We start from the raw sequence: 22,147 nt of genomic DNA on the forward strand, positions 1-22,147 counted from the left end.
AACATCAGTTTATCTAAAACTAATATCTGACTTGACATGCACAAAACCAATTTCAGAAAAACCTAACTACATTTTACATACATTACTAGTAATAAAAAAGGGCATTTCATAAAACTTAAATATTTAGATAAAATAACATATGTAAAGACTGGAATCTAAAACCCATAATTGCAGTTTCCTAAACTAAATGACTTGATTTTTATCAAAATGCTAAAGTTTAAGCTCCTTTTGATCCTCTGTACCACATAGTCAAGTCTGGTGAGGACACGAGTGAGGACTGAACTGTCACAAAGGTCAAAGTAAAGCAGAGAGAGGACATCTGTGAAAACAGTGTGTGCCTTGTTTTTAAAACTAGGAAATACTTTTGAAAAGCATATAATGGGAACTTAGCAAATTCTTTTCACTTAAAAATTATTTTTAAAAATTACTCTTTGCAATATAAATATTAAAGAAAAAGGGACAGTGCTCTCTGGCTATTAATATTTACTTTCTCTAAGAGAAGTCACATATTTAAATTCTATAAAAGTCTTGGAATACAAATCTCTCTTCTTCCTTTAATTTTAGACTGATTATGACATCTGCACACCAAGAATAACTAAATAAATATTTATTCTCGTATTTGATTGTCCTAATAGCCTGCTTTTCAATTTGTCAAATGCTTTATAGTATCCTTATCTTTGAAAACTATTAACAGTTTACATCTTCTGTCTGCACTGGATACTATTGCAAGTGCAGAAAGAACTTTATTCAGATAGAAAATGAACTATATTCCCAGATTTTGTTTAAGCCCCATTAAGTCCAAACCCACAGACTTATTATCTAGATGGAAAGATATGAAACCTGTCATTGCAGAGAAACTCTTCTATTAAACATTGTCAGGGCAAGATTTCTGTATCTTTCTTTTATATCAATAAGCCAGTGTTCACAGCCCCTTGAATATGGTGACAGGCCACCGTAGTGGCCTTGGAAATAAGCATCAGGGATTTTATTGACCACTCAGGAAAGGTCCACTTATCAAGTCCATGAGAACTAGACACAGAGGAACAACTAAAAAGATTAAGAGGTCACCGGAGAGGCATATTTCTTGAAGACAGAATAAAAAGAATTAGGACTTTTGTCTAGGAAGACAAAGGCTAATTGGTTATATAACTGATATCTATAAAAATCACCCGAAAAATCTATATGGAAAGGTGGGACAAGCAAAGATTTTTTTTTTAAGTAAATGGGATGTTAAAATTGATGAGGGCAATAAGTCTTAAGTTAGACGCTTAAGGAAGACAGGTTTTTGAAAACAATTAAATATTAATACAGTGGGTAGCAACCTTTAGCTTAGACAACTCATTATTAAAGAGGTGATAACAATATGAAAACAGATTAGGTAAATTAGTATATGGCAGATTCAAATAGCTGTTAAAGAAAGACCTATTGTAAGTTACAGATAGTCATCAGGCTTTGCTCTTCCCTCTCCCGTCATCTTATACGATGTGGTAGATGAGCATCTCAAAAGCAAGGGATGCCTTACCCCATCTCCAGAATTCTGTTGCTTCACAGAAGAAGAAGCAAAATACAACCTCAAGTTTGCTTGTTTCACCTGGACCTCATCATCGAGGCCATCGCCACCTCCTTTATGTACGCTGTCATCCAGCAAAACTCAACTACAGTCATTTCCTTAATTGCACCCTAGGTTTCCCATCTATTTCCTTGTTTTTGCTCTTTTATTCATTCAGATGTCTTTCCCTTCACTGCCACAGATCAAAATCTTCCCTAATCTTTGAGCCCAACTCAAATGCCAACTTGTCTTTCAGACTCTCTCTGTTCTTTAGCTTAAACTTCCTGAGTATCTTATTTATCTCATGACAATTATTTATATATTAGAGGCCCCGTGCACAAAATTCACGCAAGGGCACAAAATTAATGCAAGGGAGAGGGGGTTGTCCCTCAGCCCAGCCTGCACTCTCTCCAATCTGGGACCTCCTGAAGGGATGTCCAACTGCCCATTTAGGTCGAATCCCAATGGGCAGTTGGACATCCCTCTCACAATCCAGGACTGCTGGTTCCCAACTGCTCGCCTACCTGCCTTCCTGATTGCCCCTGACCACTTCTGCTTGTCAGCCGGGTCACCCCCTAACCACTCCCCTGCCAGCCTGATTGATGTCTAACTGCTCCCCTGCCAGCCTGTTTACCCCTAACTGCTCTCCCCTGCAGGTCTAGTCACTTCTAACTGCCCTTCCCTGCAGGCCTGCTCTCCCCTAACTGCCCTCCCCTGCAGGCTTGATCACCCCAACTGCCTTCCCTTGCAGACCTGGTCCCTCCCACTGCCCTCCCCTGCTGGCCATCTTGTGGTGGCCATCTTGTGTCCACATAGGGGCAAGATCTTTTACCACATGGGGGAAGCCATCTTATGTGTTGGAGTGATAGTCAATCTGCATATTACTCTTGTATTTGATAGGATAGAGGCCTGGTGCATGGGTGGGAGCCAGCTGGTTTGCCCTGAAGGGTGTTCCAGATCAGGGTGGGGGTTCCCTTGTGGCATGGGGCAGCCTGGGCGAGGAGAGGGGGGCCTGTGGTGGTTTGCAGGCCAGCCATGACCCCCAGTGATCTAAGCAGAGGCCCTGGTATCTGGGATTTATTTATCTTCTACAATTGAAACTTTGTAGCCAAGAGTGGAGCCAAGCCTTCTGCTCCCTCGGTGGTGACAGCCATTTTTATTGGGATTTATTTATCTTCTATCATTGAAATTTTGTAACATTAAGTAGAGGCATAGGCTGGTAAGGGCAGGCAGAAAGCTTGGCTTCCTCTGTTGCCGGAGAAACCCAAGCCTTTCTCCTGCTCTCCGTGGCCACAGCCATCTTGGTTGGGTTTATTTGCATATTTGCTTCTGATTGGCTTGTGGGCATGGCTTGTGGGTGTAGCAGAGGTATGGTCAATTTGTGTATTACTCTTTTATTAGATAGGATGTATGTTCCTTTTGTTCCACCATGTATTCCTTTTCCTAGATACCTTCTGCACCAGAACTTGTCTTTGAGTCTCCTCTACCTTGTTTCCCGAAAATAAGACCTAGTGCATGGAAAGATAAGACATCCCCTGAAAATAAGACCTAGCGCAACTTTGGGAGAAAAAAATTAATATAAGACACTGTCTTATTTTCAGGGAAACAGGGTAGTAGCTAGTGGGTGTTCAATAAACTCTTAGTAAATGAATGCTTTTCTCCTACTGTTAAAGTTTTGTGAATAATTACTTTCTTTTCTACAGTCATAAATCAAGAGTTAAAGGTTACCTGAGATTAAAAATGACTTATTTACCTAAAACCAATGGCTCAGAAGAAGATAACGAAGAACAGGCTGAGGAATTAGAGGTGAGATTTTATAAACATTTGGTTAAACTAAAAATGAAATACCTAATTCCTTATTTTAGTATTCTGTGAAGAAAAATAACTTTATTACAATGTGTGATATAAATTATTTACCTGGATATTTATTTATTTTACCCCACCATGTATTTCTTTCTTTTAGAGGATTTATATAAATGGAATTTTAAAGGTTAAAGAATAGAGAATACAGTGTTTATAAATGAAAGCATTTATCATAATTAAATTAACTGTTTCTAATTTTTTTATTTTCTAAACCATGTCATTTTCCACTTCATTTAAAAAAACAAACAACCCTATAAGTTAAATACATGGAAATTTGAGGAAACTATTAATTAGGAACTTTTTTTAAAATATATTTTATTGATTTTTTACAGAGAGGAGGAGAGAGGGATAGAGAGCTAGAAACATCGATGAGAGAGAAACATCGACCAGCTGCATCTTGCACACTCCCTACTGGGGATGTGCCCACAACCAATGTACATGCCCTTGACGGGAATCGAACCTGGGACCTTTCAGTCCCCAGGCAGATGCTCTACCACTGAGCCAAACTGGTTTTGACTAATTAGGAATTTTTTAATGAAATATTTTTTTCCCTATAATGGTTGGGGGGGGGGGGGGGACTCAGAGGAAAGGAGGGAAATGAGAAAGAGAGGAGAGAATTCAAGTGATCTACTAGGCCACATTTATTAGGGACAAATAGAATTTAACAATTTTCATGGATGACAATAAGAGGAAGTCCAACTCAAGTATTTGGGCAGAACTACATACACCTGAGGTGCGTGAAGAAGAAGCTGGCCCAGCCGATGTGACTCAGGAGGTCACTATTTGATTCTCGGTCAGGGCACATGCCTGGGTTACGGGCTTGATCCCCACTTGCAGGAGGCAGCTGATTAATGATTCTTTCTCATCATTGATTTTTCTGTTTCTCTCTCCTTCCTTCCTCTCTTTGAAGTCAATTAAAACCTTTTTTTTTTTTTTTTTTTTTTTTTTTTTTTTTTTTTTTTTTAAGAGGCTGAGAGTATGTATTTAGAATAGAATTGGTCTGGGAATTGGAGAGTGAAATTCTAGTTGCAAGGTCTGCTATGAGCCAATCCAGTGACTGAGTCTCTGAACTTCTCTGGACCTCAGGCTCTTTATTTTGCAGAGTGATGGGATAGGATCAGATGAGCTCTAGGGGAGCACACTGACCACCAGGGGGCAGCTCCTGCATTGAGCATCTTCCCCCTGATGGTCAGTGTGCATCATAGCTACCAGTCATTCGTCATTTGGTCAATTTGCATATTAGGGCTTTATTATATAGGATGACTCAAAGACAAAAATTCTTTCCATTATTTCAGGTTCCTCATTTGTATATATTAAAGATTCCTGCCGAAGCCGGTTTGGCTCAGTGGTAGAGCGTCGGTCTGCGGACTGCAGGGTCCCAGGTTCGATTCCGGTCAAGGGCATGTATATTGGTTGCAGGCACATCCCCGGTGTGGGGTGTGCAGGAGGCAGTTGGTCGATGTTTCTCTCTCATCGACGTTTCTAGCTCTCTATCTATCTCCCTTCCTATCTGTAAAAAATCAATAAAAAATATTTTTTTAAAAATAAAATAATTAAAAAATAAAAAATTCCCTGAAAGTTCTGTAGCAAAAGCGCTGCTTATTCTCAAGCTTTCTTTCTCTTCTCAAGGAATGTGCATTTGTGAGGGAGAACCCAGTCCTTGGGGAGGTTCCTCAGCTTTATAGTTCTTCTGAAGATCAGGCAAAGAGGCATGGCTGTTGAGTGAGACACACACACACACACACACCCTATACATACACCCTCACACACAAACCCTCCCAAGCACGTTAGTGTCAATATACTATGTGCTATCTTTTGATGATAATGCTCCTGCAATGGGAACCTCAAGGGGCAGGTGTTTTTTGTCCTTTTTTCAAATCATAATTTTTTTGCTGGAAGAACCCCTAGAGCTCATCTGACCCCACCCTGTCACTCTGCAGATAAAGAGCCTGAGGTCCAGATAAGTTCAGAGACTCACAGCCACTGGGCTGGCTCATACCAGACCTTGCAACTAGGATTTCATTGGACTGCAGCCCTGGACTGTGAGAGGGATGTCTGACTGTCGGCTTAGCCCCAATTCCTGGGGGGATTGGGCCTAAGCCGGCAGGCAGACATCCCCCGAGGGTTCCCAGACTGTGAGAGGGTGCAGGCCAGGCTGACGGACCCCCACTGCATGATTTTCATGCACCAAGCCTCCAGTAGAATATAATAAGACCTTTGTTTGACCGTCAAAGAACTTGGTGTCCTTTCTTATGTCTATAACCACTTATTTGATTACCTTTTTTTATCTTTTTAGTTTTTCTCTGATTTGTCAGATAATAATCACTTAAAAGTTTTAAGGTCTTTATTGCATCAAAGTTTCTGACATTTTGGTGCACAGGGCATTTTACATAATGAAATTCTGTCTGAAATGAAGGCTGTCTGCTGTAAAGAAAGAAAATTCTTTATTTAGTAACCTAAAAAAAAAAAATTAACAGCATTTTATTATTTAGTAACCTGCTCCAAGTTCTGCCCACACGTACATATCACAGGTACCTTATTCACAGTTGAGTTTCTGTGGGCAGGGCTGCTTCACTTCATTTGTGGTCTCCTGTCTCAATGTTTGAATTCCCTCAGAATGCACCTTATAATTTCAGTAGATGTAAGCGTGCAGGAGTTTATTTATGAAAGGCCCTAGGAATTCAAACACACGGATCTGTGCTTATTTATGTTCTGTGTAGCTAATGACCAGGGAAGTCTTGCCTTTGACATCTAGTTTGTGGCTGAATATACACAATTCCACTATTTAAAGAAAACAATGGTAATCTTCATAAGAGGCTCACTCTAAGGCACTTAGTATTCCTTAGTAAGGTGAAATCTGGCTATAAAGATATTAAGTAACGTTTTATTTTTTTGTACCCCTTGCAACTGTTGATTTGGATGTGCTAGTATGCATTTCACAAGATTAACGTACAGTGTGGGCTGCAGCTCTGAATGCTTTGTTTCTGGCCTTTGACTCCATGAAATTGTGGGCAGTTGCATCTTAGCTTTGAGGTTAGTAATTAAATAGCATTCATTGATACTTAGAAAATTATTCTGTGAGGAACATCAGCTGATACATGTTTAATAGGAAGGCATTATATTAAAAAAATTAAAACTCAGTCTCTCTAAACAATGTTAAAATGTACAACTGTACTTTTTTCAAACTTGAAGCAGGCTTTTTTAAAAGTTAGTTTTTCCTTCTCCTTGGGTTTGTTTGGATAGCATAAATTCAATAAGCGACCTTTAAGAAAGAAATCTTTAAGAAGATTTTAACTCTTTTCTGACGCCATCTTCCTAGCTCTGACTATTTTTACAGTTCTTAAAGCGGTAATAAGGACCATTATATTAATAGTTGTCATTCATCTGCAGAAAAGTAATCAGTGACCATATTAAACAAAACACTTGTTAGTCTTTTTTTTTTTTTTTTTTTTGAGAGTAAAATATAAAAATTCAACTCACATGCTTTTGAAATTGAAACTGGAGAAATAAATTTTAATTTAATAGACGCAAGGCTAAATTTTAGGTTTGTTGATCCTATATTATGATTATTTAAATGAAAGGAGAGAGATAAAAGGAAGGCAAACATAAATGGAGAGAAAAAGTCAGAGGGTAGAGGGGAGCCACAGAACAGTGTGGGCATTAAATATAATAAAGCGATGCCAGTTCTCATAGAAGAGGTAAAAAGGAAAAGAGAACGAAGAGGAAGAAAGAAAGGGAGTCCTTGTTACCCGCCATCCACATCCCTTTTCCCAGGATGATTCTCTCGGTCTTCCTCTCCCTCTGCCTCGGGCTCTCACCGTCCCCTCCACGTTAACAGGAAGAGCCCAGCCTTGCTGTAGAAACCTGTTGCCAGAAAAGACTCCTTTCCTCCCAGCACTTCTCCCTGGTCCCTCAGTGTTAGATCCATTTTTCAATATAGAAGAATTCTCTTCCACCTTCTCAGCCATCGATTGGTTGACAAACAACAGTCCTTTAGTGTGGGATCCCTGGTGCCTAGGGAAAAATAGTCTGTATATATTAAGGAAATTATTTTTTGTCTGTTATTATAGTACCAAACGTTGGCCAGTTTGTTGTTGTTTTTTTTATTTCTTTACTAGAGGCTTGGTGCATGAAAATTCATGCACTGGAGGGGGCGGTCCTTAGTCTGGCCTGCCCCCTCTCACAGTTCTGGAGCCCTCAGGGGCAGGAGGCGACCCAGTGATCAGGGGAAGGCAACACCCCATCACACCTCTGCTGCTGCCACTGCCGGCAGCGCAAGCCTTGGCCGGCCCTGGTTACCTGAGCCTCAGGTGGCCCTGGGCGTCTGGGCAGCCGCCATCCAAGGCTTGCCTACACTTTGGGCCGGCCCTGGGCGGCTGGGGGGCTGAGGGGACTGGGGGACTCCTGAAGCAGTTGCCCGGCAAGCTGCGCCTGCCATCCCGATGGGGCTGAGGGGACTGAGCGCTGCCATCTTGTGGCTATGAATGCTCCTATCTTTGAGGGCAGGGTAGTCAGTTAGCATATTCCCACCTTATTGGCTGTGGGTGCCGCCATCTTTGAAGGCAGGGCAGTCAATTAGCATATTCCCTCCTTATTGGCTGTGGGCACCAGCATCTTTGAGGGTGGGGCAGTCAATTAGCATGTTTCCTCTTTATTAGATAGGATTTAAAAAATTTTTATGATGTCATCTCTGGAAATTTTTCAATTAAATTTACTGGTGTTGTTTTTAAAACTTTGATTTAGTAGTTTTTCCATGTACAAATTTGGGGATTTGTAATCAAATTTATCAGTCTTCTTTTATGCTCTGGATTTGGTATTAGATACATAACAGCTTTTCCACTCTTAGGATGTAAGAGTCTTTATAAGTCTCTCTAGGTTTGTTCTAATACCTTTTGGGTTGACTTTTTAACATTTAAATATTGCTCAATCTGTAACATCCTGTTATAAGGTCTGAGGTAGCAATCTAAATTAAATTTTTTTCTATTTTCTAGGTGATTTGCCTATTTCCTCAAAAATATGAAATGCCTTTATCATACACTAAATTCCTACAATTTAGAGTCTCTTTCTGGGCTTTCTAATCCATTCTGCTGAGCTGCCTTGTGTAAGCCTGCTCCAATGCCACAGAGATTAAATTCCAGTGGTTTTTAATATATTTTATCTGGTAGGGTTAATCTCCACATGGTGCTCTTCTTTTATAGAATTTTGCTGATTTTTCTTGCATGTTTGTATTTGCATTGGAACTTGAGGATCTCTGTGCCTTGTTAATTTTTCAAAAAAAATCCATCATGTAGTTTAATTGGAATCCGGGGAACTTTATAAACTAACGTGGGTAGAACTGACACCATTGTAAGATTGAGTCTTCCTAGCCAAGATCATATTAAGTCTTTTTATTCATTCCAGAGAATTAAGTTTTCTTCACTCATTTATTTATGCTTTCCTAACCATTCCAGTATTTAGTATAACTCCTACAAATTGCCTTTTTCTGTTTTAAGTTTCTGTTATCAAAGAATGTTATTAACTCTTGCTATCCTTTCCTACTACTTCCTTACTCTCACTCCCTAGCTTAAGGCTTTATGATATTTACCCTCTCCGTAGTCTCGAAAAATTTCCAGTGCCTTCCTGGCATTCAAAGCAAAATAAAACTTTATTTCTTTGGCTGCCTCCTTTCTTTAAAAAAAAATTGATTGATTGATTGATTGATTGATTGATTGATTTTAAAGAGAGGGAGAAAGTAAGGGAGAGAGAGGGAAAAAAAGGAGAGAGAGAGGGAAACACTGATTTGTTGTTGCAATGATTTATATGTTCATGGGTTGATTCTTGGATGTGCCCTGACCAAGGATCAAACCCGTAACCTTGTGTATGGGGATGACACTTGAACCAACTGAGTTACTTGGCCAGAGCTTTGGGCTACTTCCTGACTTGACCAAAATGCTTTTCCTTGGTCCAGAGGAGAAAGAGAAAAGTCAAATGACTTTTTAATCACTAGGGAGTTCATTGTCATGATTATTTCTAAGTCATTTGCATTTCCTTGTCATGCCTCTATATATTTCACCCTCACTTAACATTTTTTTTCAAGTCTCAGAGAGATATTGATTTCCACCCTATGCAAGGTGCTTTCTCTGTGGGAGGGCAGTGCCCAGTACAACAGGAAACCTGCCCTTTATTTGTTTGCTGATAACTTAGAGAATAGCCTCAGGTTGCCCTAGCTGAAACTACGCTCCTCAATTCCTCAGTGCTTTCTGTTACTGTTCGTGTGTTTTTCTATTACATAGTTTACTATCCTGTAGTTTTAAAATGCTTTCAAAACATATTTAAAGTTTCAAGCCAAATTTAAATGTTATTTTTTTAAAAAACGTCTTCATTATCATAAAATTCATACGATGATCTTAAAAGTTGACCGTGTGCTTATTCCTTGTTTAATTTCTGGACTTGGATATGCTAAATTACGTTTTAAATGTCCTCGGGCATAACTTATAAAGCATAAGCTTAATGTTTGACCCTCTGCTTTCAGCCTGGCTGGGTTGTTTTGGACCAACCGGATGCTGCCTGCCATCTGCAGCAGCAGCAGGAACCTTCTCCTCTACCTCCAGGCTGGGAAGAGAGACAGGACGTTCTCGGGAGGACCTACTACGTAAACCACGAGTCCAGAAGGACGCAGTGGAAAAGACCAACCCCTCAGTATGTGCTGATGGCGCTCGTGTTTGCAATCTGAACACACTGTGACCACTCATTTTCTTTGTGAAGTCATGTTTCCAATGGATTGGTAATAGAATAGGGACACTTAAACTGCACTAAGATATTTATGGTCCAGGACTTTAAAAATGCTATCTTTACTGTATGTTTTTAAAAAATAATTTGGTAACATTCAAAATTATTTGATTCACAAATACCACCCTTCTAATTGCTTCTTATAGTATATTTTAATGAATTGTTAACTGTGCTTGTTTTTATTTTTTATTTGTTTTTTTAAATATATTTTATTGATTTTTTTAAAATATATTTTATTGATTTTTTTTTCAGAGAGGAAGGGAGATGGATAGAGAGTTAGAAACATTGATGAGAGAGAAACATCAATCAGCTGCCTCCTGCACACCCCCCACAGGGGATGTGCCCGCAACCAAGGTACATGCCCTTGACCGGAATCGAACCTGGGACCTTTCAGTCCGCAGGCTGATGCTCTATCCACTGAGCCAAACCAGTCTCAGCAACTGTGCTTGTTTTTAATATTATGTCGTCACAAAGGACACATTTTTCTCTTTAGAATTATTTAGAAAATCTTAGAGATTTTTTTTGTCATTTGTTACTAAGATATTATAAAATCTTAAATTCTATAGCACACTTTAAAATATACAAGTTATTTGTAAAATATAAAGGATTCAATTACAAGGATCTTTTGTTAAGCACCCATTTGCCAATATGGTCAATGTGTGCATAATTTCCACCATACACAAGACCAAGGACAGAATGACCTTCAAGAATGATCTTCATTCTAATCCTAGGGGCCTGATGCACGAAATTCGTGCAAGGGGCTTGGCCCTCGCAGCCCTGGCTTCATCCGGAAGGTCGTTTGGAATGTCGTCCCGAAGGTCTAATTTGCATATTACACTTCTATTGTTATATTACATACATCTCCTCAGTGACATTTTTCTCATATTATCATCAGACTATACATTTGTAAATAAATTCTCCACTTATTCATATTTATTATCAACTATCGTATTTCTCATAGCCTTCTGAAGTCTTTCTTCAGTTTTCTGCTTTTTGGCACACTTAATTTTTATTTTATTTTCCGTGAACCTTCTAACTTTTTGCCTGTTACAGCCCAAGTACTTTCACAGGTATTTTATGTTCTCAGATCCTCCCAAAGCAAATGAGTGATCATGGTACAGAGGCATTGATCTCTGTGAAATGACATACAGATGACAAAACTGAAGACACTATAAAATTCTGCAAAATTGTCGTATTGCCTACTCAGTATTACGGCCAGCCCAACTTGAGCAGAATCACATTTCTTTCTCTATGGTTGATGTCGTTTTCAGCTAGCCAAAATTAAGTATTTGGGAGGGGAGGGGAAGCTGTCAAAATTGTGTGTTCTCCAGCAACGGTACAGTAAGAACGGTGTCCTGACTATCCTGGACTTATATAGTATTAACTAAATTAACAATGCTTTTGTTATTAAATATTTGTAAATCAAATCTTGACCTGATGGTTTAGATATAATAAATGTAAATAATAGAATAATATGACAAACAAATGACTGGGGCAGTTTAGGAAAGGTACAGTAGAAAAGACCTGTCCCTCAGGATGGTACCCCCATGCTTTTCCTAAACCCAGACATACCCTTATTATTAGACCAGGACCATGACTATATATATGTATAATCAAAAATAGATAACCATTTCATTGCAGTATATTACATTTTTATTGTAGTGTCCTGTCTTTTTATTCTTCTCTCTATATTCATGCATGGGGAACTCTACTCTTGGCTTAAATTCTAGGAAATGTTGCCATATGATTCATAAAGATATAGATGCAACTATTTAAGCTTCTCTTTTATGAACTTTCAAGAACTACTTTAGATTATACTTCTGTGATAACATGGCAAAATAATATAATGAAATTATTTGTGAAATTCTCAGATAGTCATTCATTCAACAAATATGTACCGTTCCCCTACATGTCAGCCACTATCCTAGGTACAGTGATGAACTAGAATATCAAAGTCAGATATGTTACATACACACTTTCACCAACTTTCACTTCATAAGGTACCAATGTGCCCACAACTTAATGTATGCATGTTGAAAAGAACACATTCTGGCTGAAACTGGTTTGGCTCAATGGATAGAGCGTCGGCTTGGGGACTGAAGGGACCCGGGTTCGATTCCGGTCAAGGGCATGTACCTTGGTTGCGGGCATATCCCCAGTGGGGGGTGTGCAAGAGGCAGCTGATTGATGACTCTCTCTCATCGATGTTTCTAGCTCTCTATCCCTCTCCCTTCCTCTCTGTACAAAAACAATAAAATATATTTTATAAAAAAAAAGAAAAAAAAAAGAATACATTCTGATCTAACATAGGTGTTTTTTTTAAATGATCACAGGATATTTGTCTATCATTTTAACTCTCTTCAGACATGGGTGATAGCTTTTCTATTTCTAATATAGGGACAGCCTATCAGATGCTGAGAATGGTAACATTCAACTGCAAGCACAACAGGCATTTACCACCAGGCGGCAGATATCTGAGGAAACAGAAAGTGTTGACAACCGAGATTCTTCCGAGGTAGATATAATGTTCTTTTTCTCGTAAATAGACACATGTTATGGCAACAGATTAAAGTATGTGTGGCTTAAGCTTATTCTGTTCATTTTAGAATTGGGAAATTATAAGAGAAGATGAAGCCATCTTGTATAGTGATCGGGCCTTCTCATCACCTCCACCATCAAACAACTCGGATGTTCAGACTCACCTTGCAGAAGAATTGAATGCCTTACTTACTATGGGTGGAAATTCAGCCACTGGCCAGCCAGTATCCAGCTCAGTAAGATGATCTTAGATTTTGTTGTAGTGTCAGGATTTTATATTATACACCAGAGGCCCGGCACATGAAATTTGTGCATGGAGAGGGGGGTGTCCCTCAACCCAGCCTGCACCTTCTCCAATCTAGGACCGCTTTCACAATCCAGGATTGCTGGCTCACAAACACTCGCCTGCCTGCCTTTCTGATTGCCCCTAACCACTTCTGCCTGCTAGTCTGATCTCCTCCTAACAACTCCCCTGCCTGCCTGATCGATGCTTAACTGCGCTCCCCTCCTGGCCTTGTCATCCCTAACTGTCCTTCCCTACAGGCCTGGTTGCCCCTAACTGCCCTCCCTTGCCAGCCTGGTCACCCCTAACTGCCCTCTTCTAAAAGCCTGGTTGTCCCTAACTGCCCTCCTCTGCAGCCCTGGTCACCCCCAACTGCCTTCCCCTGCTGTCCCAGTTCTTTCCAACTGTCCTCTGCCAGCCCAGTCCCCCCAACTGCCCTTCCCTGCTGGCCATCTTGTGGCAGCCATCTTTGACCACATGGGGGTGGCCATCTTGTGTGTTGGAGTGATGGTCAATTTGCATATTACTTCTTTATTGTATAGGGTATTTGTTCATTCAGTATCTAATTTTTACATAACATTTTGTCTTTTCCCAGTTTATTAAGATATAATTGACATATAACATGTTAGTTCAACAGGTACAGCATAATAATTTGATATACATACATATATGTATGTCTATATATATATATATATATATATATATATATATATATATATATATTTCAAAATGATCAACACAGTAATTTAGTTAACATCCATCACCTCACATATTTACAAACATTTTTTTTTTCTTGTGAATACAACTTGGTCTAAATGGCATGCAATAATGTGTTAGGCACTTTGGGACTTTACAGTGTGATCATTTTCCAAATAGTACCACTAATGGTATGGAACAGAGTCTTGGATAACCTAAATGGTCACTGGAGTCCAAATGTTCATTATGTCAGTGCCCTTCAGCCAGACACTGCCATGAACACGCTTGTAATTGAACAAATTGGGTTTATTACTCATTTCAGAAAGGGAGAGCACACACCATGAGTGTCTCGGTAAGATATGTTAGAAAAGACTTAATGGATTTGGGCTCATGTTAGGCAATTTGGGGGAGGGTGTAGGAAAGCAGGATTTTGCTTGTGCCTTGGATGCTGTCAGGAAGCAGGGGTAACTCTATCATTGGGTCTCTCAAATTTTATCGATAGCCAGGCAAAAGCTATAATTAGTCAAGAGGCAGCAGTCATTCACATTTGCCAGGATAGGGAGATATTTGGTATTTTGGGCTTAAAAAATGTTCACATTTTGTCTGTGTCCAGGCATAATTACAGATGCGTCTTGATTTTGGTCTCGATCCTACCAGTGAGTGTCAGGCTAGATCCTGCTTTCTCCTCCTCAGTTATAGCACAGATGTTTCCAAGGCACAGGTGTGAATAAGTGCTGATGTGCTCTGACTAAACAAGGAGACAGATGGCACTCTCACTTCAGTTACTGCTATAGGAATTGCCGTGTGTAGGTTTCAGAAGCAAGTATTCCAACATGCACTGCCGTAATGCTATCTTTATGGCTAGCTCATCTGTATCATCAAGGGAGTTCTTTCAGTGAAAGACAGAGATCATTCTCTGAGGATGCTATGGTCATTTCTAGTTGGAGTTCTCTGCTTTTCATTCAATTAGTAATATTTATTGATGGCCAACAATTTGCAAGGCACAATATCTTCAAGTGTTATTGAAATATAGCTATCTCCATGTGTGTAAGTGATGCCTATGGTTGCTTTTACACTACACTGATAGAGTTGAGTAGTTATAAGAGAGACAAAGAGGAAACAGAAGTTTGCTGATTTCTGTTTCAGCACTTTCTTCAACAAACTTCACTGTAGACAGTTCTCTGTGAATACTCGTATGGATATCCCAGAGCTCATCTGCCTGCCTGCTCTCTTTCCCTCCTTCCCTCCACCTGTCTAGTCTCTCTTCCATTTTCTTTTTCTTTTTGTCAGGGGCGTGGGAAAGGTCAATAAAAGACGTAAAGAATAAGCTATTTTGATTTAATGGTGATAAATCACATAAGATTCTATTCCCTTTTCTCCTGTTATTTTTTTTTATTATTTAAAAAGTAATATATATGGTATCCATACAATGAAGTAGTATGCAGACATTGAAAAGAAAGACATGGCTTTGAATGTATGTTTTGTGTAGAACAATCTCTAAGATATTAGTTGGTGAAAACCAGCAAGGTACAAAACAGTGTGTCAGTGTACTATTCTTTTTTTTTTTTTTTTTTTTTTTTAATGTTCACTATGGGACTATTTTTTTTAAAGATATATTTTATTGACTTTTTACAGAGAGAAAGGGGAGAGGGATAAAAGGTTAGAAACATCAATGAGAGAGAAACATCGATCAGCTGCCTCCTGCACACCCCCCACTGGGGATGTGCCTGCAACCAAGGTATATGCCCTTGACAGGATTCGAATCTGGGACCCTTCAGTCTGCAGGCCGACACTCTATCCACTGAGCCAAACTGGTTACAGGAATGTCCTATTGTTTATGTAAATTATTTAAATGACATAGACAAACATGTGTATGAGGTTTATTGAAGACTCTGAAGGAAGCTGGAAACATTGCTCAGCTCTGAATGGAGGAACAAGTGAGCAGGACATGTGTCTTTGGTAACTTTTGAATTTTATAGCATACGTACGCATGTGTTGCTTATTCAGAAAAACAATTTATTCCTTTAAAAGTGTTGCATGGTCATGGTTAACAATTAAAACAGTAGTGAGGTATATAAAATAAAAGTTAAATCTTCCATATTACTTCTAACACATGCTTCCTCAATTGCTACTAATGGTTTGGCATATACCATTATTGTCCTAAACATTTTCTCTATATTTATAAACGTGTGAGCACACATATATTTATTTCTATATAATTTTTTAACCTGAGACCATCTCATACACACTTTTTGGTAACTTGCTTTTTTCACTTGCTATATCATAGACCATTGGACCATTTCAGTAAATATAAACTTACTCCTTTTAAAAACAACAACAACAAAAATTATCAAACTCTGCCATATTTAATGTGCAAATAAACCTTAAGGGACCATACCGTCTCCTGGTCTCCTGTTGATAGATGTAGGATTGTTTATAGTTCTTTGTTATTATAAACAATGGTACAATGGCTATTCTGAGTTCATTTATATATGCATTATAAATTTCGATGTCATTAAATAACAAAACGAAGGTATCTTAGATAGTGACAACAACGTGAGTCTGGAAACACAAGGAAAGAGAGTACATAGGATTTCTGGGAAACAAGCAATCTTGTTTGTGAGGTGGGAGGTGCTGGAAGAGAAGAGCCTGGTCTGGAAGCTCACGCAGCTCTGTGCTCTGGGCTGTGGGTTACCCCGGTGTGGGTGTGCAGTCACTGAGGGCTCCGAGCTAGAGAAGCCGGTAGCTTACTGGCGCTGTACAATGGTCTCTGGCTGCAGCACACCCTGTGGGATGTAGATTCACGGAAATCAGACGTGATGTCAGGAAATCTATTAGGATGTTGCTGCAGTCACAACCAAGGTGACAAATGAGGAACACTTGGCATTTTAAAAACAACAAACTTGAACTAAAGTGGAGAGGGAGTGTATTTGTGAGCCAGTCAAGAAACAGAAATGAATAGGATCTGGAGACTGACCTTGCTGTGAGGGACAGGAGTGGAGGAGTTTGGGGTCTGACATCTGACTTGGGCAGCTGCTGGCCTCACGCGCTGCCCACTGAAGTGAGGAGAGGGTTTGAGTGGCTGTGAACAGGGAAAGACCGAATGCAGTCTGGGTCACAGTGAGGGGTGTGTGTTTGACATTAAAGGGCAAGTGTCCAGGAGGCAGGCAGTCTAGGGTGGGGGAGAGGTGTCTAGAAGCTGAAGGCCTTAGCACGTGGGTGGTCTAGCCAGTGTTCGTTCTTCTACTCCCTTGTACCCACCCCCACGATGTTATCAACCTCTCAAAGACAAATCCAATATATAAAATTATTATCATTCCTTTTTTTTTTTTTTTAATAAGAATCATTCCAGCAGAAGAGGCAGCTTACAAGCCTACACTTTTGAGGAACAGCCTACGCTTCCTGTGGTGAGTTTCAGGCCCCCTACCCCCCATCATCGATGAAAATGTAAAACTCAGAAACCTTTTCTTTTTCTTCTTCTTCTTCTTTTTTTTTTTTTTTTTTTTTTTTTTTTACCACTGAGTCTAACTTTTGACTGCCTAGTGGAGTACTGATCCAGCCCAGGATCTAGGGATAGGAGGTGCAGGGGAGGAAAACTGAGTAGGTAGTTTCTTTAAGAACTTTCCCGCATAGTGAGAAAGCCCATCTCTGACTGTGGGTGACATCCGGCTTGTCTGAAGGGCTGTCCTGGCTGGAGGGGGTCTGCCGCAGGGAGCTCATGGTTCAGGATGATGGTGTCCAGCTGCCGTGGCTCTGTACACGCCCCGTGGCATAGGGCAGCTATTCCGCCCCACACATGAAGTGTCATGTCAGGATTCAGTCACGTATATTCCGCTGCTGTGGGGTAAATGCTATGAAGCTATCCATTTAACTCACCTGGTTTACTGTGTCATGTAAAGCTGTCCCCTGTTGATTTTCTGTCTGGAAGGTCTGTCCATGGATGCCAGTGGGGTGTTAAAGTCTCCTCTTACTGTTGATTTTTTTTCTTTACGTCCATCAGTATTTGCTTTATATATTTAGGTGATACTCTGTTGGGTACATAAATGTTTACCAGGGTTATATTCTCTTGTGGAATTGATTCCTTTCTTGTTATGCAATGTCCTTCTTGGTCTGTTATTATAGCTTTATTTTAAAGTCCATATACTTTAAAATATTTGTTTGATATAAATATTGCTACCCCAGCTCTCTTTTTGTTTCCATTTGCATGAAATATCTTTTTTTAATCCCTTTATTTTCAATCTCTGTGTATCTTTGTAACTGAAGTGAGTCTCTTTTTTTAAATATATATTTTTATCTATTTCAGAGAGAAAGGGAGAAGGAGAAAGAGAAAGAGCCATGATGAGAGAGAATCACCAATTGGCTACCTCCTGCATGCCCTCTACTGGAGACTGAGCCCTCAGCCAGGGCACGTGCCCTTGACCATAATCAAATCTGAACCTTTCAGTCCTCAGGCCGACGCTCTGTATCTGCTGAGTCAAATCAGCTAGAGCTGGTCTTCTTTTCTTAATCATTCAGCTACCCTATATCTTTTGATTGGAGCATTTATGCCATTTACATTTACATTTAAAGTGATTATTGAAAGGGACTTTCATAAAAGTTGATGACATTTTATAATTCATATTTATGGGAGAGGGTGTCCTTCTTCTTATAAAGTCCCTTTAACATTTCTTGTAATAATAGTTTGGTGGTGATGAACTATTTTAGTTTTTTTTGTGTGTGTGTGTTTTTTTAGTTGTTTTTTTTTTTTTACCGTAAATCTTGGAAGCTCTTTATTTCTCCTTGAATTTTAAATGATAGCCTTTCTGGGTAGAGTAGTCTTGGTTGTAGGTCCTTGAATATAACCATTTTGAGTATTTCATGCCAGTCCTTCTGGCCTGCAAAGTTTCTGTGGGAAAATAAGCTGACAGTCTATGGGAGCACGCTTGTAGGTAACTAACTGCTTTTCTCTTGTTGCTCTTAACATTCTCTCTTTGTTTTTAACCTTTTGCATTTTAATTATGATGTGTCTTGGTGTAGGCCTCTTTGGGTTCATCTTGTTTGGGATTCTGTGCTTCGTGGACTTGTGTATCGTTTTCCTTTGCCGGGATTGGGAAGTTTTCTGTTATTATTTTTTCTAATAGCTTCCAGATCCCTTACTCTCTCTTCTTTTTCTGGGACCCCTATGATGTGGATGTTGTTATGCTTCATGTTGTCCCAAAGGTCCCTTAAACTATCCTCATTTTTAAAAATTACTTTTTATTTTTGTTGCTCTGGTTAAGTGTTTTTTCCTACCTTGCCTTCCAAATCACTGATTCAGTTTTCTACTTCATTTAATCTTCTGTTGATTCCTTCAAGTGTATTCTTCATTTTAGATATTGTGTTTTTCATTTCTGATTGGTTTCTATGTCTTTTTTTATACTTGCTCTCTCTTTGGTGAAGTTCTCACTAAGTTCCTTGATTACTCTTATAGCCATTTTATTGAACTCTATCTGATAGACTGCTTGCCCTCACGTCATTTAGCATTTTTTCTGAAGATTTCTCCTGTTTGTTTTTTGTTTGTTTAGGGCATTTTCTGTGTTTTGGGTAGATCTGCCATGTCTCCCAGTCTTGGTAGAGTGGCCTTTATGTAGTATAAGTGTCCTGAGTGACTCCGTGGCATAGACTCCCTGATCGCCTGGTGCTCCACGAGCATACCTTGAGTAGGTTATGTATGCCTTCCTTTTGTAGATGAGCATTGATTGCTATTGGCATATCTATCAGTGGGATTGACCCTCCACTGGCTGGTTATGAGGATTGGTCACAATCAATGTCTGAGCTGCTGCATAGGGTCTGACCCCATGAAACAGAACTTGCCCTCACAGGGTCTGGTGCTTTCTGGGACCTCCCTTTGGGTGTATCACTTTTGGAGCTAATTGGGTCATGCTCTGTTGTGGTTTGAAGACCGCCACCCTGTATGTTGGTTCTGGGGCCTATTGGAAGAGACTCTGGTGCAGGTCAATGTCATACGCTGCCTGCGACCAGCTCTGGAGCTACAAAGCAATCCACAGCTGGGAGCTCCCTTGCTGGGCCTTGGTGAAGGCAGGAGGGGCCAAGCTTTGTACCAAAGCCAGTTGCCACAAGTACAAGGCCTGGGGCCGATCAGCAAAAGGCCCAAGCCACCCTGAGACCTGCCACTGCCTGAAGGCTGCCCATTCTGCTCAGCCGCTGAAAGAGCCTTTGGCAGTACGCTAGTTGCATGTGTAGGGTTCCCAGGGAATCACCAGGTAAAGGCAAGTGATGTTCACCAAGTCTAATACAGATTCAACTTGGCGCTAGTTCTGGATTTAAAGCCGTTCAGCCAAAATCTCAGGGTACACCAAAGACCAGCTGCCACCTGCCTAGGGCCTGGGTACCTTTGCAGTGGGATGGGGTCTCGGGGAGTCATCAGGGTGGAGCCAGTAGAGTTCATCAGGTTAAAGCAGATTAAGAGGGAGGGCTCCACACAGGACGGGGGCACCTGCCGAGCATGCAGGAACATGGCCCTTTCTATGAAGCCACACAACTCCGTTTCTCTCTGTGTGTCTCTGACACCCAGAATTCCTCACGTGTTTTTTAAGAAAGACTGCAATGTGGGCCCCAGCTGGTTGCCGCTGGCAGAACCCACAATTCTGACCAAGTTGAGTAGCATAAGGCCTCTGGGAGCCGTGAGGGTGGGACTAGTATAGCTCAGTAGGCTGATGCTCTGAGGGGGAAGTGCGTGGCCCAGGAAAGATGGCATCTGTGTGCCGTGTGGGAGAGGCACTCACAGCAGGGTCCTTGGGGCCTGTCCCTCCAGCCCTCTCCCCAAAGCCACACGAGTCAGTTTCTCCCTGGATGACTCAGATACCTTCTTTTTTTTTTTTTTTATAAAAAATATATTTTATTGATTTCTTACAGAGAGGAGGAGAGAGGAATAGAGAGCTAGAAACGTCAATGAGAGTCATCGATCAGCTGCCTCTTGCACACCCCCTACTGGGGATGTGCCCGCAACCAATGTACATGCCCTTGACCAGAATCGAACCCGGGACCTTTCAGTCCGCAGACCGACGCTCTACCACTGAGCCAAACTGATTTCGGCTCAAATACCTTCTAAGCTGCTATCCCTTGGCTGGAGCTCCGGCTGAGTGCCTGGGAACAAGAGTTTGTGTGCAAGCCCTTTAGGAGTTCACCTCGGCGTCCAGCAGCCATCCATCTCTCTGGGTAGAAATCCCCATAGATTTTTCACATCCAGATGTTACGTGGGCTCTTCTTCCCAGCACTTTAGTTCTGGGCTGGGGAGCTCAATGTGGAATTGCGACCCTTGGGTCCCCGGAGGGACCTCTGCAGATGAGAGCCCTTCAGATTCTCAACCACTGCCTGTGGGTGCAGGGCCAGCCTGTTTTCATGTCTCCACCCCTCCTACCAGTCTCATGTGGCTTCTTCTGTAAATCCTTAATTATAAGACATCTGTCCAGCTAGTCTTCAGATGGCTATTCTGGTTATTCAGGTTGATTGTTCAGTAATTTGGTTGTAATTTTGATGTGGTCATGGGAAGAAGTGAAGGCAGTTTCCATCCATTCTGCCATATTGGACCAGAATTCCCACTGTCATGTTTTCTTCGTGTTAATACCCTCATCTTTATTGTCTACTGTTTTTGTTTAAATGAACTTATTATATAATTTATTGTGTACACTTCAAAATATTATTTAAAACATGTTTCATTTTAAAGAGGGCCAGCAGTGACAAAGGGTTGTGGTCTTTTTAAACGCATTTTTTCCCTTAGTCATATTCAGTTCTCTCATTATTCTTCATCTTAGCTTTTGCCTACTTCATCTGGATTACCACCAGGTTGGGAAGAAAAACAAGATGAAAGAGGAAGATCTTACTATGTAGATCACAATTCCAGAACCACTACGTGGACAAGGCCCACTGTACAGGTACCCTCAAGCCTGTCCCTTATCTTGTTTTCTTACCTAAATGAAGCCATCATATTTCTATGGAAGCTGTTGCATCCTTTTGTGGTATATGTTGGGTGCTGCTAGCAGGTGCTAGTTGTTTTCTGACGTTGGTGCTAAGTGTCTACTATTTCCTGTGGATCTCTGGTATGCATGAATTACCGCTTGTCATTATATCAAACAAGTATAAGAGGACAAAGTCAATGATCTAGTCCGTTGGGCAATTTTGTAATTTGAATGGTTAAGACCATTATTTAGCTAAAAGATAATCTTAGTAATTTGTATCTATTAAAAAAATTTGTGTTGATGACATTTTGTCTTGACAACAGCGAGTGCTTTTGTAAGTGTTTAGGGAAATATTTATTTTATCTTATCACCATTTCTCTTATTGAGAATAACATAACAGATACCCTTTTTCTTGACACCCGGAATTTGCCACCATTAGCAAATTACTATATTCATTTCTAGGCATTTTATTTTTTAAAATAAAATTTTACAGATAAAAGAAATTCGTTTTTA

At 40.3% G+C, this 22,147-nt stretch overlaps 1 protein-coding gene across 2 annotated transcripts in view; it reads left to right on the top strand.

Annotated features, from left to right (window-relative positions):
- The window catches only part of NEDD4 (NEDD4 E3 ubiquitin protein ligase), a 126,342-nt gene that overhangs the window by 85,131 nt on the left and 19,064 nt on the right, over positions 1-22,147 (top strand). For both annotated transcript variants that reach the window (XM_084875475.1, XM_084875474.1), the window contains 6 exons: positions 3,253-3,355; positions 9,924-10,090; positions 12,578-12,695; positions 12,787-12,954; positions 17,039-17,104; positions 21,491-21,610. In XM_084875475.1, the coding sequence (XP_084731601.1) occupies positions 3,253-3,355; positions 9,924-10,090; positions 12,578-12,695; positions 12,787-12,954; positions 17,039-17,104; positions 21,491-21,610 (742 nt within the window). The remainder of the gene's footprint in view (positions 1-3,252; positions 3,356-9,923; positions 10,091-12,577; positions 12,696-12,786; positions 12,955-17,038; positions 17,105-21,490; positions 21,611-22,147) is intronic.

This window comes from Pipistrellus hanaki (genome assembly GCF_964339955.1).
Source record: "Pipistrellus hanaki genome assembly, chromosome: 1".
Classification (NCBI taxonomy): Eukaryota; Metazoa; Chordata; class Mammalia; order Chiroptera; family Vespertilionidae; genus Pipistrellus; species Pipistrellus hanaki.